Consider the following 15085-nt stretch of genomic DNA (forward strand, 5'->3'; position numbering starts at 1 on the left):
TTGCCTTTTATGATTTTTTCTTTAATTGATTGCTCAACGCTGAAGGGATAAGAGCATGATGTGTAAGATATAGTAGTGTATACCCCCTTTAAGGTAGGGTGATTCATTGCCTACCAGGGTTGGGGCAATCATGGGTTCTTGAATGATAAAGGAGGCTCATCTAAGGCCTGTAGGAGCCAAGGTGATGGCCATGATGATGGGGTAGAACTCATGTATTAACTTTTGCCCACATGCTAAATTTGTTTGTCCCGACCATCTTTTGCCTTTGTGGTGCATCTTCCTGTTGAATGTGGCTAATTATGCTTTTACTTTTCTTTTCAGCTACGTCAACCTTCGGGGCATCATTCCAGGCCCGACCCAAGGTGTGGGCAAGGGGAGGGGGAAGGCTAACCCTATGTGGACCCAGCGGAGGAATGTGGACCTAGGTGGGAAAAATGATGAATAGGCTTGTAATGAGTGGAAGAGGAGTGATATATGTGGACGAGGGAGCGTGACCATGCAACCAAAATCAGGGTTTCCGATGTAGTACCATCCCTAAAGCCCAAATGTCAGTAAAAGAGATCCCACGGGACTAGAGTCCAAGGTTAACACCCAAAAGAGGTCCAGTGAACAAGAGCACAAACCTAGCCCACTCTTTTCGCTGAATACCCCCATTAATCCGTGCCTAGAAGTATCCATGATAAGCAAAATACAACACTCAATTACCAAATGACAAGGCATACCTTTAGGTTCCTTAGGCCCACCTTCAAACATAAGATGATGACAAATAGGTGAGGGACCACATCGCTGGCTCAGGTGGCGGAGTAATGGCACAATGAGTTAGTTGGCGGTTGCAAGGGGCTGCCGGCTGAGGACCATCTTGGAGAATTTGTTTCTCCTAGAGATATCACCCACAAAATGGTGGGTGACTAGTATTACATAATAAGTAAGTTATAAAATTTATAATTTTATATTTTTTATGTAATTTTAAAAAAAATATAAAAAAATATATTTATATTTGCCTTTTCCCCGTTGTATATGTATCCTGGATTGTCATAAAATGGCGGGATCTGTATCCAAATCCAGATCTGCATCTGAATCCTGGTAACTTAGCATAAAACAGTTGTTATTTGTGGTAGCCGGTAACTGCCTGGGAAAGGAGGGATCGGGCAATGAGGAGATTTATTGAATGGCAGCAGGGTAATGCTTTATGTTGGTCACACAAAGAAGTTCCCTTAAGGTTGTCCAATACATGCGCACACATATATACATGCCTATATGAAAGCTTTCTGAGACTGTAGCAAGCCCTTAAGGCTTCTGTATAGGTGCAGTAATCATGAATTTTGAAATTATAAATTTTGTAGAAGTGGAAGTCGAGGCATTCTACAACAGCTCCTAGGTTTTATAAAACAAAAAGTTGGTAGGCACACATACATTTTATACATAAGCTCAAGACTTGAAGTCCTATGTGCATGTTCGTATGATTGCATGATTTACATCTAAATTCTTAATTTCATTTTGTAAATATTGTACATCTTAAAGTTTAAGACCTTTCCTTCTGGAAGTGAGAAAAGTTGAACTAATATTTATATGATTTATGGCAAGTTGCATTATGCTGTACATTTTTTGTCCTTACATAAAGCACTAGTGGGAAGTCAATACTTGTCTTTTCATATTATGCATGCTTGGGAAGTCAAATCATTGTGTTTTCTGTTCTTGCAGGTCATTTGAAATTTTGGAAAAAGAAGCCGTCAGGCATTGAATTTGTGAAGCATTTCCGATCTCATCTTGATCCTATTGAAGGCTTAGCTGTGAGTGTTGTTTAACTGCATAGCTTATTCTGAAGTTTTGTTTATGACAATGCAACTCTGTGGCTCTGTAGAATATCAGTTTATTTTTATGTTCGTCTATAAATTCAAAGTCAATATTAGTTGTTGCATGTCTCAACTTGTTCATTACTAGTTTCTTTTACTTTTGAAGAACGATCCCTCTTTACTGGCCATGGTTTATATTTTCTTTGCTGAGTCACCTGGTTCGAATTCAAGTTTGGGTTCGGCAACCTTGATGTTCAATGGAAATTAGGGAGAAAAAAATTTAGTGATAAAATTTGGCATTAAGTTCGACAACCTATAAAATTTGAAAATTTAAAAAAAGATATAGTATAAAATCTAAATACTACATGCATATATTATAGATATGAAAATAACATGTTAATAGGAAAAATAGAAGTGAAATAAAAGATTTAAATGAAAACAAAAATAAAATTTGAAAAGTAAATATAACAATTAATTAAAAATATATATATAAAATTTAAAATACATAAGTATAATATACTAATACAAAATATAAACAGAAATATAAACATATAAATAATATATGCATATCTCCTTTAAAATTATACCAAGAGTAAAATAAAAATGAAAATTGAGGGCCATTGCTGTTGCCTTAGTGTGAGGCTATTAGTGGTAAGTAATACAGATGAAAACAACAGGCCATGACTACCGCCTTAACCCCCAGACTCTCAAGGGTAAGTTGGTAACCCATGGAATCGATGTTGGGCTTTTAGCCTTGACCTTCTCTATGTGTCACGTGTGGATTTGACATTCCAAGAGTGAAATTGCTTTACTTTTTGCTTGAGGATTGGACTTGGACTGTACCATTGGGTGGAAGGAGAAGAATGTCTACCTAATTGGTTTTTATAATTACCTCAGCCCTGTAGTGCAGGAAACTAGCTTAATTATAATCTGTTTCAAAATGTATCAAGGGAGGGGAAGGTCGTTATGGGAAAAACTTTAATAGCAGGTCTTTAATTGCAAGCAGGAAAGCAGCTGAGGCCATGGGTGCCTCTTGATCTTGCTCGGATGTTGCGGGAGAGGTAAGGAAACAAGAAGTGGAACAGATGCCAAAGGCATCGGTCATCTCAAAGGTTTTCTTCAATGTAGTCTTCATCGCATCAATCTCGGATACAGAATCCCCAGAGATGATCAAATCATCCACTTTTTAACCCTGTAGGATGAATTCCAATTCAAAATCCACGAATTTTGTGCTGAATTAATTGGAGGTTGAATTTCACCTATGATTCACTTTCAAATTTGTCGAACATAAATGATTTAATTCGATTTCTCTTGAAATTTGACGAACTTTAAATTTTAAACTTTAAGTTCGCTGAACCAGGTGACTAAGTCTTTGCCTTAAAACATCCAGGGAAATAGTGTAATCTAGATGCATTTGAGTCCTCTTCATGCAACACAATTGGATTGTCTAGACAAAATGTTTATTCCTAAATTATAAACAATGAAAGAGAGAACATCTGAGCATGACCTATTCTAAGTAAAACTCTCTGGTCCTACCAACCATAGTGCTATCTGGAAGATGATAAGTGATGATTCTTTTTTTAGGCCATACATTTTGTAGACGAGTAGACTGTAAAATATATTATGTTATCAAATTTTATATATATATATATATATTCCTTTCTCTGAAAAACCTTGTGGGATTCCTCTGTCTTCCTAGGAATATCTGGATGGAGGAAGGTGTCAAATGCCAACAGCAAGAGAGGCTTATAACTGTGAGGGATTTGTTTTGTTTTTAACTTTTTTGTTACCTTCCCATTAGCAACTTGCCTTTGGCAGATTGTGCAACCAGTTGTGCTAACCCTTGGGGATATATATATATATATATATATATATATATATCCCTCTCTCAATTTAACCTGCACAGTTACCCGATCCCTGGCTTCATAACACTACTACAAGCTCTCTCCAAGGCAGTGCACACCCAAACCACACACCATAGCCTCAAGTGCTAAGAATGAATGATCTTACTCTCCTAGTGTTGCACAGATCTTGGCTGGCAAGAGTGGGGTAGAACAATTGATGCTGAATCAGTGAACTTCTGTTGGTGCCCTCCTTGCTTGCATGTGGGCTTAACTATAGAAAGGGAATTCTCCAACCCTGTCAATAGGGTGAACGAACAGATCTAGATCAACACAATCACAATGCTGATCAAGCACAACTCAAGACAGTCCTAGCTCAATCTAGGATGGTAATAACAATATGGTAGCTCTACCCAACTATTCCCTTAGGAATTCTCTGTTGCTTTTTTCCATGGCACTTCAGCTACAGGTCTATGTCTGAAATCACGATCATACACACACTGAAATACCGCAAGACTAGCACTTTGTACAGCAGAAAATGTATAGCAGTGAATCAATGTAATACACCCCAAAACTTGTTTGTATTACAAACTTTAATACAACAAACGTAGGGTTCCCGTACCAGAGATTGTGCCCCTTACAATTAGCCCTGATACAAGAACAACTAGGGCTTGAAGTCAACAACTTATGACTACCAATTTACCCTGAACAAAGTACACTTGACTTGCTAAAGGTGTGCACAAGTTAGCCCTTTCAGTGCACATACACTGAACACTTTTGGTAGGTCCTCTGCCACCTCTTCTGCTGCTCACAAGACTTATGCCACTTCAGAATGCTTGCATCTTCAGCTGCTCAAACTGCCTCTATTGATCACTCTTGCTGCTCCAAGATGACTGATCTTAGGTGTTCACCAAATCTGCCCTCTAGCATAGACAGGCTGCTCCACCATTTCTGCTGTTAGGGTTTTCCAAATCTGCCCTCGTATCAATGATTTGCCACACCAACTCACTGAACTAGGGCACACAACCAACCTGCCCACTAACTGACTTTTGCTGCTTCAAAAGAACGGTCCTTAGGGTCTTTTAAGGCTGCCCTCACAATGTGACAAACCTGCTCTTTTGTCACACAAATAGGGCTTCTCAAACTGGCCACTAACAATCCCGTTACTTCACAGAGAGCACTATTTTTAGGCTCCCAAACAAACAACCCTCATAACTATAAATGGCCACATGCATTCATGAACTTAGGGCATCACACATCATCCCACACACAGTCCCTTAACAACATATAAGGTGACTAAAGTAGGGAATCAAGGACTGTCCTCTTAACAATGACAAATCCGTTCCTTGTTCACTGTACTAAGGCATATAAACAATAACCTTCTAACAGTGATGTTGACCCTCAAACATCACTGTACTTGGGCAACCAAACACTGTCCTAAACCTCTACGTAGGACAGACCTTATTGCTCCTCCACTTCAACACTTTTCTACCTTTGATTCTGCTCCACACTAGCCCACCTTTCCACACAGTACAACAACCCACTTCTCTGTCCAATCACCAGCACTTCAGTTCACCTTAGAGACAAATTTCGGCTTCACTGAAGTTCAGGTCATACACAGAACTTGTGTATAGATCAGAAGCCCCAAAATACAGAGATATACCAGTGTTCTAGCCTCTCATTTAGGGTCTCAGCCCTTCCCTTCAGAACAGAACCAATGCTCAAATAACATGGACTTTAGGACATAAATACCTGGGCTGAGAACTCATGGAAATAGCCCTAACTAGGGCACGATCTTGGCACAGAAATAGACCTCCAGACATGTGCAGACAGACCTATGTGAGGGCTGAGTATCTTAGAGGCATTGTCATCTTTCCTGGGCCGAATTCGGTCTTCTATTTTGGACATAGACATACCACCATAAGCACTAGCTCGTTCTCCTTAAGGCTCTGCGTCCACTTGAGGTAATTCGCTTCTCCTAGGGAAAATTCACATGAGAATGCTTCTTAGGATGTTCTCCAACGAATTCCTCTTCATCTCTTCTTATAGGTTCTATTGTGGTGTCTTTCTCACCAAGGGTGATGACCTTTAGCCTAGGCTGACTTGAGTTTTCTTGTCAAAACCCAAGTAACACAAGAGATTAAATTCTTTCATTGGTTCTTTCGCCACATCATTGAAGCCTTAGGTGCCCCTTAGCCCTTCAAGGGTGCTCCACATGCTCTCAATGAATAAACAATCAATTTCTCCATTTGGTTTCACACCCACAACTTTGGGTACAAAACCCATTGTTTGGGTACACTGCCCACAAACCACTTTTGTGGGTCAACTCCTCACAAATCCAGTACCCAGGGGTTGTGGGAGTACCTCCCAGGCTACACAAATCAACGCTCCCTCTTAGCAAGGGCGGTATTTCCACCACTAGGAAGTATCTTGTCATCGTCGAAGACACTAAGCCAATCTTTGGCGTTCACGACTGCTGCATACCCTGTAGAATGAACCACACTATTCTCGGTAGTGTCTCTGCCTCAATCTCGTCAGAACCTAAAGATTCAAACTTCCATAGGGAATACACCCTCTGAAGTTAGACTCCCTTTGAGTCTACACAACCTCCACTGGCTCACACTGCTACTAAACTTGTGTCCTTCCAAGGTCAGTCTGAGTTGCGGTCGAACATTGGGCCTCATCTCGACCACCGCAACTTAATTTAGCAAGCGATCTCATCCCCCTGGTTCAAATACCTAACTTGCACATGGCTCCAATCTTGGTTGTGCAACTTCACAACCCAATGAAGATACTAGCCTGCCATTATCTTGTCCTTCACATGGAGCCAACTTGTTCATGCCAAAGCATCCCTTGAGTAGTCCCAGCAATCTTTGACATCATTGGAAGTTGATGATTTGCAACCTGCCACACAACAAACTGTCATTCACTAGGTTCTTGACCAATCCACTAGAACTTCTAGCCCATCTCGCCACCTAGCCAATTGAGACCACATTTCCATGTCCTCAACTGAACCTTCTTCTACATGTTCTAGACAACTTCTCAACTCCCTCTTGAGTTGCTTCATTGTGCACACTCTGATCCACTATCACTTCAAAGTAGCTATTATACCATGTTGATTTTTCCATGACACTTCAGCTACAAGTCTATGTCCAAAATCACGATCATAAACACACTGGAATACCACAACACTAACACTTTGCACAACAAAAACCATACAACAATGAATTGTTAAAATTGGCAACTAGGGCCAAACTTCATGTGGGTCATCTTATTTATGGCAGCTGATATTTTTCTTGGATCCCTCTCATCGAGAGGTGTAGGATTGATCTAAAGATCATCTGATTCCGATAAGTATTCATGGAGTTATGAATTTATTTGTGTTATAAGACAATTCGTCAAGGTCGGCCAGCAACTAAATAACACCCACATGTGCTCAACGTTTTAGTATAAAAGGAGATGACTTGAGAGTCATTTCACACACACTTAACTCTTGATTTCTCTCCACTTGTTTTGGGTTTTAGTGGAAGAGAAATCTAGGAGGATGAAGCCCTAGAAGTAGTCAAAAGGAGAAGGCTCTACGCTGTCGTAATGGAGATCAGATCACAGCCATGGAAGGGACCTCTACATTGCTCTAATGGAAGTCAAAACACAACTATGGTAGATACGCTAATCTAGAGGAGCCCTTACCTTGGGGAAATTCTGGGCCAGATTTAAGGACGGTTAGGGACTGTTGTGTGCCCTAACCAGTCCCAGAAATTACAACAATAATGAAGTCACAAACAACAACGTTTGTGTGGTGTGTTGGGTCAAATGTTGTGACCAAATTTAGATCAATGTTGCTGGTACTTGGTGCTGCAAGTTCATGGTGCAGCGATGGTTCATAGTGCAGCGAGATACATGGGACAACTAGGTTACATAGTGCAGCAAGATAGATACATGGGACAACAAGGTCACATGGTGCTGCAAGTTAGATACATGGGACAACAAGGTCACATGGTGCTGTGAGTTAGATAGATGGGAGTTGGGATAGCAAGGTCACATGGTGCAACATGTTAAGATAAAGAATCATTATCTTATATTGGCCCTCTCCTTCAGATTCTTGGCACCAAGAACCCTTGGATTTTGACTTTGTTGAATAATTAGTAGAAGATCTTTTTGATACAACTTCGTGCAATATTGAATCCCATTCTTATCATAGAGGGAGTAATCATTTCCTTCTAGCCAATGATGTGATCTTCAATCTTCTTTGACCGTAACTCTAAAACCATGTTGAGAAATCAATGATAGTAGGATTAGGGTTAGATTTCTCTTTCTTGATAATTACTTTGTGAATTATGTTGGCTTCTTTTACTTATTTGTTATATTGTCTTTCATCAAGCAATTACCAAATTATGTGTGCATGAAGATCACAAAAACACAAGACATAAGATGTAGGCACTCTGCAAGGGAAAAACCTTTATCTAGGGGAAAACCCGGTCAAAATATCTTCCTTCAATAGTTTTCCTTGAGACTCTTCAACCTAGACAAAGACCTCCTCCACACCAAGCCAACCTCTTCTTTTTTGATCCAACCTTCGACCTAGTAGTAGCAACACTTCGACCCTAGCAACTTCGACTTGGCAACTTCCGACATTAGCAACAACTTTGACTTGGCAACTTCCAGCATCAGTGGCAACTTTCGGCATCAGCAACAACTTCAACTTGGCAACTTTCAACATCAGCAACAACTTCGACTTGGCAACTTCCGGCATCAGCAACAACTTCGACTTTCTGGCATCAACAACAACTTTGACCTTGGCAAGGAGACTTCGATCTCCTAAACCAACCCACACGTGAGAGAGAGAGAGAGAGAGAGAGAGAGAGAGAGAGAGAGAATCCAAAACTTTGATTTGCTTCTTCCCTTCCTTCTTGACCAAACTCACACTCCTTTTAGCCCCTTCCTTCAACTTCGTATTTTTCTAGCTTCCAGCTTCAGATATCGAACTATGCTTGAGAGAGTTAGATGCTCTAAATGAAGTCAAACTGCCTTGTATATATAGCCTTTCAATGAGGTCGAATTGCCTTCCTTGAGGCTGACTTCGTGTGGAGGTTACGTAATTCATTTTTTACTCAAAAATAATTCTTTTTACATCGTTCCAAAGCCCAGGAAGGGTCTCATAAAATATACAAGGACTCTTTATTAATCCTAAAAGTCCACAATGGGGACTTTGACTAATAAAATGATGACCCAAGCATGAAACCCATGCTTTAATAAGTCATTGTAACAATAATACAAATTCTTTTGACAAATACACTTTATGAAGACCGAACCTAGTTACATTTTTCAACACAAGTCCCATGGTTCTAGCCTTGTCATACCTGGGGATCTTGTATCCTTTGGGGGCATCATTAATGGCGGCGGAAACCATTTCATACCAATAAGGTGAGCAAAGAACATTGAATGGTATTCCACATGCATAGAGAAACCGGAATTTTTTTGAATCCACATCATTCCTACACCCTTTGTCAAGGAAATCTGATATGGTTCTACGCCTTAAAGGGATGTTTGTTCCTATGCCTCCATATCCATTGCCATGGGAGGATGTTGATGGAGTTCTTTGTCTATGTGATTGTGGGCTATCATGTTCAAAGTCACCCTTTGATCTTTTAGATTTATATTGGGCTTATTCCTCTTCCCTTATGTATTTGGCTCTTTGTTGTGTTGTCATACTTACACAAGTTTTGATTCCTATTTGTTTACCTCCATCCCATGGCATTGTCCCACAGAGGTGCTTTTTGACACAGGTGTATGAACCTGTGTAATTGCTTTTGCAATGGAGGCATGTAAATTTAGTGGTTCCACCCCCTTTCCCTGCTTCAGGCCTAGTAACATATTTCCACAATGGGGTTTGGTTTGCTTTCATTTTTGTGCCCTCATCTCCACTCTCCTCTTCCTCCTCACCAAGGTACTCCTCCTCTCCAGGGGTTTCAAATCCACCACTACCCACTTCTTCATCATCTTCATCATGATCAACCCTCCTTATTCTACTCTCCAACACCATAATAACAAAAAAGGAACCAACATCAAGAGAATGCCAAGCCATATAGCCATGATGTTTGAAGTTTTGATTCTTTGAACTTTGGTGGAGTTATAGTTTCTTGCCTGCAATAAAATGGAAGAATGGGAATGGGAAAGAGAGAACATTTTCATTTAGCAATGAACAAAAAACACAAATGCGAGATTAGAGTCAAGATCCTACCTCTTTGGCCTTCAATCCTAAGCTCCAATCTCCCTTGCAAGCTCCTCAAGCTCCTAAGCAATCCTCTCAATCTTCCTTATCAACTCAAGCTCCAATTCCAAAAGTCCTCTCTTGCTCTCTCAATGTGCAAATGGTGGAGTGATATTTTTAAGGCAGGTGTGGTTGGGAGCGACCGCTCGTTGACTGCCCCTGCCTTAAAAAAATTGCTCCCAGAGTGACCGTGAATGGTTAGGGAGCGACTGCTCCCCGATCGCTCCCTTGGTTGCTCCTAAAAACTAGGGAGACACTCCGAAGCAGAGTGTGCTTCGGGAGCGGGTTCCGGGGGGGGGGGGGTCACTTCCTCGCAACCCTGACTACGCTAGGACTAACAATCGTACATCTAGTGAAGGCAATGGGAAGGAGAATGGAGGATTGGATAAGCATTTGGGATTGGTACTCCTTGAGGATTGGGAATCCAAGATAGAAAGTAGTCTTGTGGACCGACACTCTTTGAGGATTGGACAGGGTATCCAAGACAAGAATGGTCGCAGGGCGCTGATATTCTTTGAGGATTAGGAATACAAGATAAGAATAGTCTTGGAAGGATATACGTGGTGAACATCCCGATGGGGTATGTGCCTTGAGAGGCTATAGTGGTGTCCATATGTATGCCTCCCAACATTGTGCTCTAATGTTGTGGATTAGGAATCCAAAATAAGAATAGTCTTGGAAGGACATACCGGGTGAATGTCCTATTAGAAAATCAGAAAGGCAGAAAGATTTTCTTATGTTGATAATTACTTGTGTTATTCTTGTATTCTTATTATTTTCTTTATGTTCTTCTTTTATATTCTTTTCATCAAGCAATCATCAAATCAAAACATGAAGATCAACGACACTAGATGTAGGCACTCAGTTAGGGCTAAAACCCCTCTCTAGGGGAAAACCTAGTCAAACTATTTCACTAATATTATTGAGATAGACCAAGACCTTAGACCTGACCAAAAGACCTTCCTCCTCCACCAAGTCAACCTTCCAATATGATTCAACAACCTTCAATAGTCTCTTCTTGTCTAGTAGCTACAACCTAGCAACAACCCAGAATTTCGGCCCCCAACAACTTCAGAATTTCGGCCCCCAACAACTCCAGAATTTCGGCCCATCCACAGTATTGCAATTTCGGCCCTTCCAGCAACCCAACAACTTCGCATGTGTGAGACAAGGAGAGAGCGAATTCGACTTCTTATGCTTGACAAAGACTGACTTCTCCTTTGCTAGGGTTTCCTTCCTCTTCCTTGAATTTCACACCCTTTTCCTGCCTCCAGCAACTATAGATCGTACTTGTTGTGAATGTGCTCCAAATGAGGTTGAGTTGTTGCCTCTATATAGTAGATTTTGCCCCTCAATTAGGCCGACTTGTCCAAGTTGAGGCCGACTTGGTGGAGGAGGCCTAAATGACCTAATTTACATAAAAATAAATTTGTTTCTTGATTGACAATGCCCAAGAAGGGTCTATTCATTATGATATGGACAAGGACACTTAACATAGACCGTAGAGTCCTGCAATGGAGGCTTTGACTTATAAACCATTGACCCAAGCATGAAACCCATGCTTTAATAAGTCAATTTCTTTTATAATAAAATTTCTTTTCTTTCTTTTGACAAATACATTACATCATGACTCTAAATACATGTATGAAGACCGACACTAGTTACATTTTTAAACTCCCCCCTTAACTAGGGAGGTATTCATAATTACAGAGGTACATGGAATATCTCAAAATGATATACTCTATGAAGAGTCACAACACGCACAATGCTATAGATTAGATACTTGACTAGGGTACTCTAATCGGGTGGGACTAAGGTGTACTCAAGCTTTAGCTACTTTAGGTACCATCAGGCTTTTAAGTTCTAACACCAACCTAGGGATCTAAGTGTGTATCCAAGGTCAGAGCTCTGTGACCAATTCCACCCTCCCCACTTCGGGATCTAGATGTCAACACATAGGCCGATCAAATTTCCTCCCAAGTATCTTGTTACCACAAGATGCTTCATCTCTCCCTATCAACTAAATCATATATATATATATATATATATATATATATATATCATTCCGAGCATGCTTCAAACATTCAATCTTTTAATGGAGAGACCCTGCACAATTACGACCCCAATCAGTAATAAACTTTTAAGTATATATACAAGTAAACACAAACCTTCAGGGTTCTCAATCATCTTGATGCTACTTATATCATCATCAAGTTACCATATACAACTTGTCAGAAGCTTTCTTCTTCAGTGCCACCAAAAATCTTGCAAATACATCTGTAGTTCTTTCATTCATTTTTCGGCTCCCTCTTAACTAGGGAGATATACTTTTTCTTTCATCCAAGCTCCCTCCCAACTTAGGGAGATCAACAACTTCGTTCTTTTATAAGATTGGAGAAACTTCAACCTTTCAAAGCTTCATTCTTTATCAAGGTCATCTTGATCATCATCATTCTTATAACTTCCTTCATCATGCTCATCATTATTATCTTCAACCATGAACATCTTCAACATCTTGAAGATCATGTACCCGCAAAACTTCAATAACAAGTACAACCAAATACAAATATACAGAAGCATGTAGTTAATCAAAATCATGTCATTACAATGGAAGCATCAAAGCATTCAAACTTTAGACATCAAATAACTAAACCTATTTAGGTTCATAATCAACAATGGTTACATCTTTTATATACCGGACTTCATCATCATGCTAGGGTTTTGTCATAAACCCTAGACTGCATCTTCGAGACATAAAGCCTTAAATCCAATCAAATAACAATCCAATCATAGTATTAAGGTTTCAATAATATGCTTTTAGAATTACATGTCAGACTCCACTAGGGTTTGTGGCAAACCCTAGATTTTATCATCAAAGCTAAATCATATCAATAATAATATCATCATGTCGTAGAATATCAATCTCTACTAGGGTTTTGTTACAAACCCTAGATTTCACAAAATAAAACATGAGTATCAACAATTAAGTTAACATACTCGCATATAAATATCTAGGATGCACTAGCATTTCACATCAATATCTACTAGGTAAACCCAAGATCAATACATCGAACAATTTTGACCAGGCTAGGGTTTCGATCAAACAGACGAATATACACCTGGGGTTTCATTCCTAGGATCTTACTTTAGTTATTAGAAAGAATTTGCTTATAAAACTTAATTTACTAAACTATAAAGATCTAGGGTTTCATTTAGACATTAACAACAAACCCTAAAGGACTAGGGTTTTGACCATGACATTATCAAAACCTAAACTTCAAAAGAATATGATTTCTAGACTTTATTAACAACCCTCAAGTAAAATAGGGTTTCATTATTAACTTACCCTTAGCATTAAGAGGCTAGGGTTTTACAGTGAACCCTAAAGGTTAGGGTTTCACAGGAATGGTCAACTGACAAGAGATAGTATAGTGAGGGTAGATTCAATCTAATGACTAATCACCCTATCAAGAATCATTAAGATTCAAGATCCTAGACATAACGATGTTAGTAATGTAAAGCAAATTTCAAAAGAGAATGATCATACCTTTTGTATGAAGAAAGCCTTGCAACAAATATTATGGCATACCTTGAGTTGTTCTTTAACAGACCTTGTTATTCTGAATTGCTTCATATCTTCTTTCATGATTCAAGTCTTTCCTTTGAAGTCTTCCCCAGAACCTCTGAGTATTCAACAAGCCTTTCAATATACTCATCTTTTGGTAAAATGGTGAAGGCTCCTTCTTATTCTAGTCCTTTAAGGGATACCTACACTTTAAACAATAAAAAATGTTCTAACAAGATATATTAGATCTACAAACTCTAGAAACCAAAAGATGAAAGAAAACATTGCAAAACTTAAAGTAGAAGGATATGCAAGGGATAATATCCCTAAGAGTCTGTAGAAAATAGATCTTTGACTTAAGATTCTTTAGTCTTGTTCTTCTTTGATGGAGCTTCATTAGCAATATTTGCATGTTTTCTTTCTCTCTCCTTATTCCTTGGATCTTCAGGACAATGACTTTTGTAATGACCCATCTTATGACAATTGTAGCATTCAATCTTGGATAACTCTCTTCCTTGGTCCTTTGAACTTCTTGTATGTTCCCTTCTTCTTGTGATGAGTAGAGTAGACATTTGAAGTGTTGTCTTCTTCATCCTCCTCCTTGTTATTTATTAACGAGATGCGGGCTTCTTCTTGACTACATGCATTCCGCATTTGTTCAAAGGTTAGTGTATCCTTCCAATTGCTGATTCCTAATGCAAAAGGGCTCAAAGACTTCGGTAGACATTTTTTTAGCAGAATCTTTGTTGGATATGTATGGGATTAGATTTTTCTCTACTCCATATACTATTAGATTCATGACCAAGATGTCGGTTTCCTTGAACTTCTCCTTTCCTGCGTCATCTGTAGGTTTCTTGAATTTTCCTTGAATGAGATCCAAGACTTTATGCCTAGCGAGAATATCATCTATCCTCTTCTTCCATGCTTTTTCAATGGTGGCTCCTTCTAGCTTGTTTTCAGACTTCATTGTCATGTCTTCTTTTCCTGATATATATAGTAGACCTTCTTCTTGTATGATCCTTTCCTTTGACCCTTTTAGTAGATCTTCAAGCTGTCTTTTTCTTCTTTCCTCACCTTAGCTTTGATACGGTGTTAGAAAATCAGAAAGGCAAAAAGATTTTCTTATGTTGATAATTACTTGTGTTTTTCTTGTATTCTTATTATCTTCTTTATGTTCTTCTTTTGTCTTATTTTCATCAAGTAATCATCAAATCAAAACATGAAGATAAATGATACCAGATGTAAGCACTCAACGAGGGCTAAAACCTCTCTCTAGGGGAAAACCTATCAAACTCTTCCACTAATCAAATTGAGATAGACCAAGACCTTAGACTTGACCAAAAGACCTTCCTCCTCCACCAAGTCAACCTTCCAATATGATTCAACAACCTTTAGTAGTCTCTTTTTCTTTAGCAGCTACAACCCAGCAAAAACCCATAATTTCGGCCCCCAACAACTACAAAATTTCAGCCCCTAGCAACTCTAGAATTTCGGCCCAGCTACAGTATTGCAATTTCGGCCCTTCCAACAACCCAACAACTTCACATGTGTGAGATAAGGAGAGAGAGTATTCAAATTCTTATGCTTGACAAAGACTTCCTTCTCCTTCACTAAG

At 39.3% G+C, this 15085-nt stretch overlaps 1 protein-coding gene across 1 annotated transcript in view; it reads left to right on the forward strand.

Moving 5' to 3' along the window:
* Positions 1–15085, forward strand: part of CYP71 (cyclophilin71) — a 405299-nt gene that overhangs the window by 83274 nt on the left and 306940 nt on the right. The window contains exon 3 of the mRNA XM_089447133.1: positions 1702–1790. Within this exon, the coding sequence (XP_089303259.1) occupies positions 1702–1790 (89 nt within the window). The remainder of the gene's footprint in view (positions 1–1701; positions 1791–15085) is intronic.

This window comes from Pinus tabuliformis, chromosome X, assembly GCF_031772625.1.
Source record: "Pinus tabuliformis cultivar Carrire ecotype Pingquan chromosome X, CPIR1, whole genome shotgun sequence".
Taxonomy (NCBI): Eukaryota; Viridiplantae; Streptophyta; class Pinopsida; order Pinales; family Pinaceae; genus Pinus; species Pinus tabuliformis.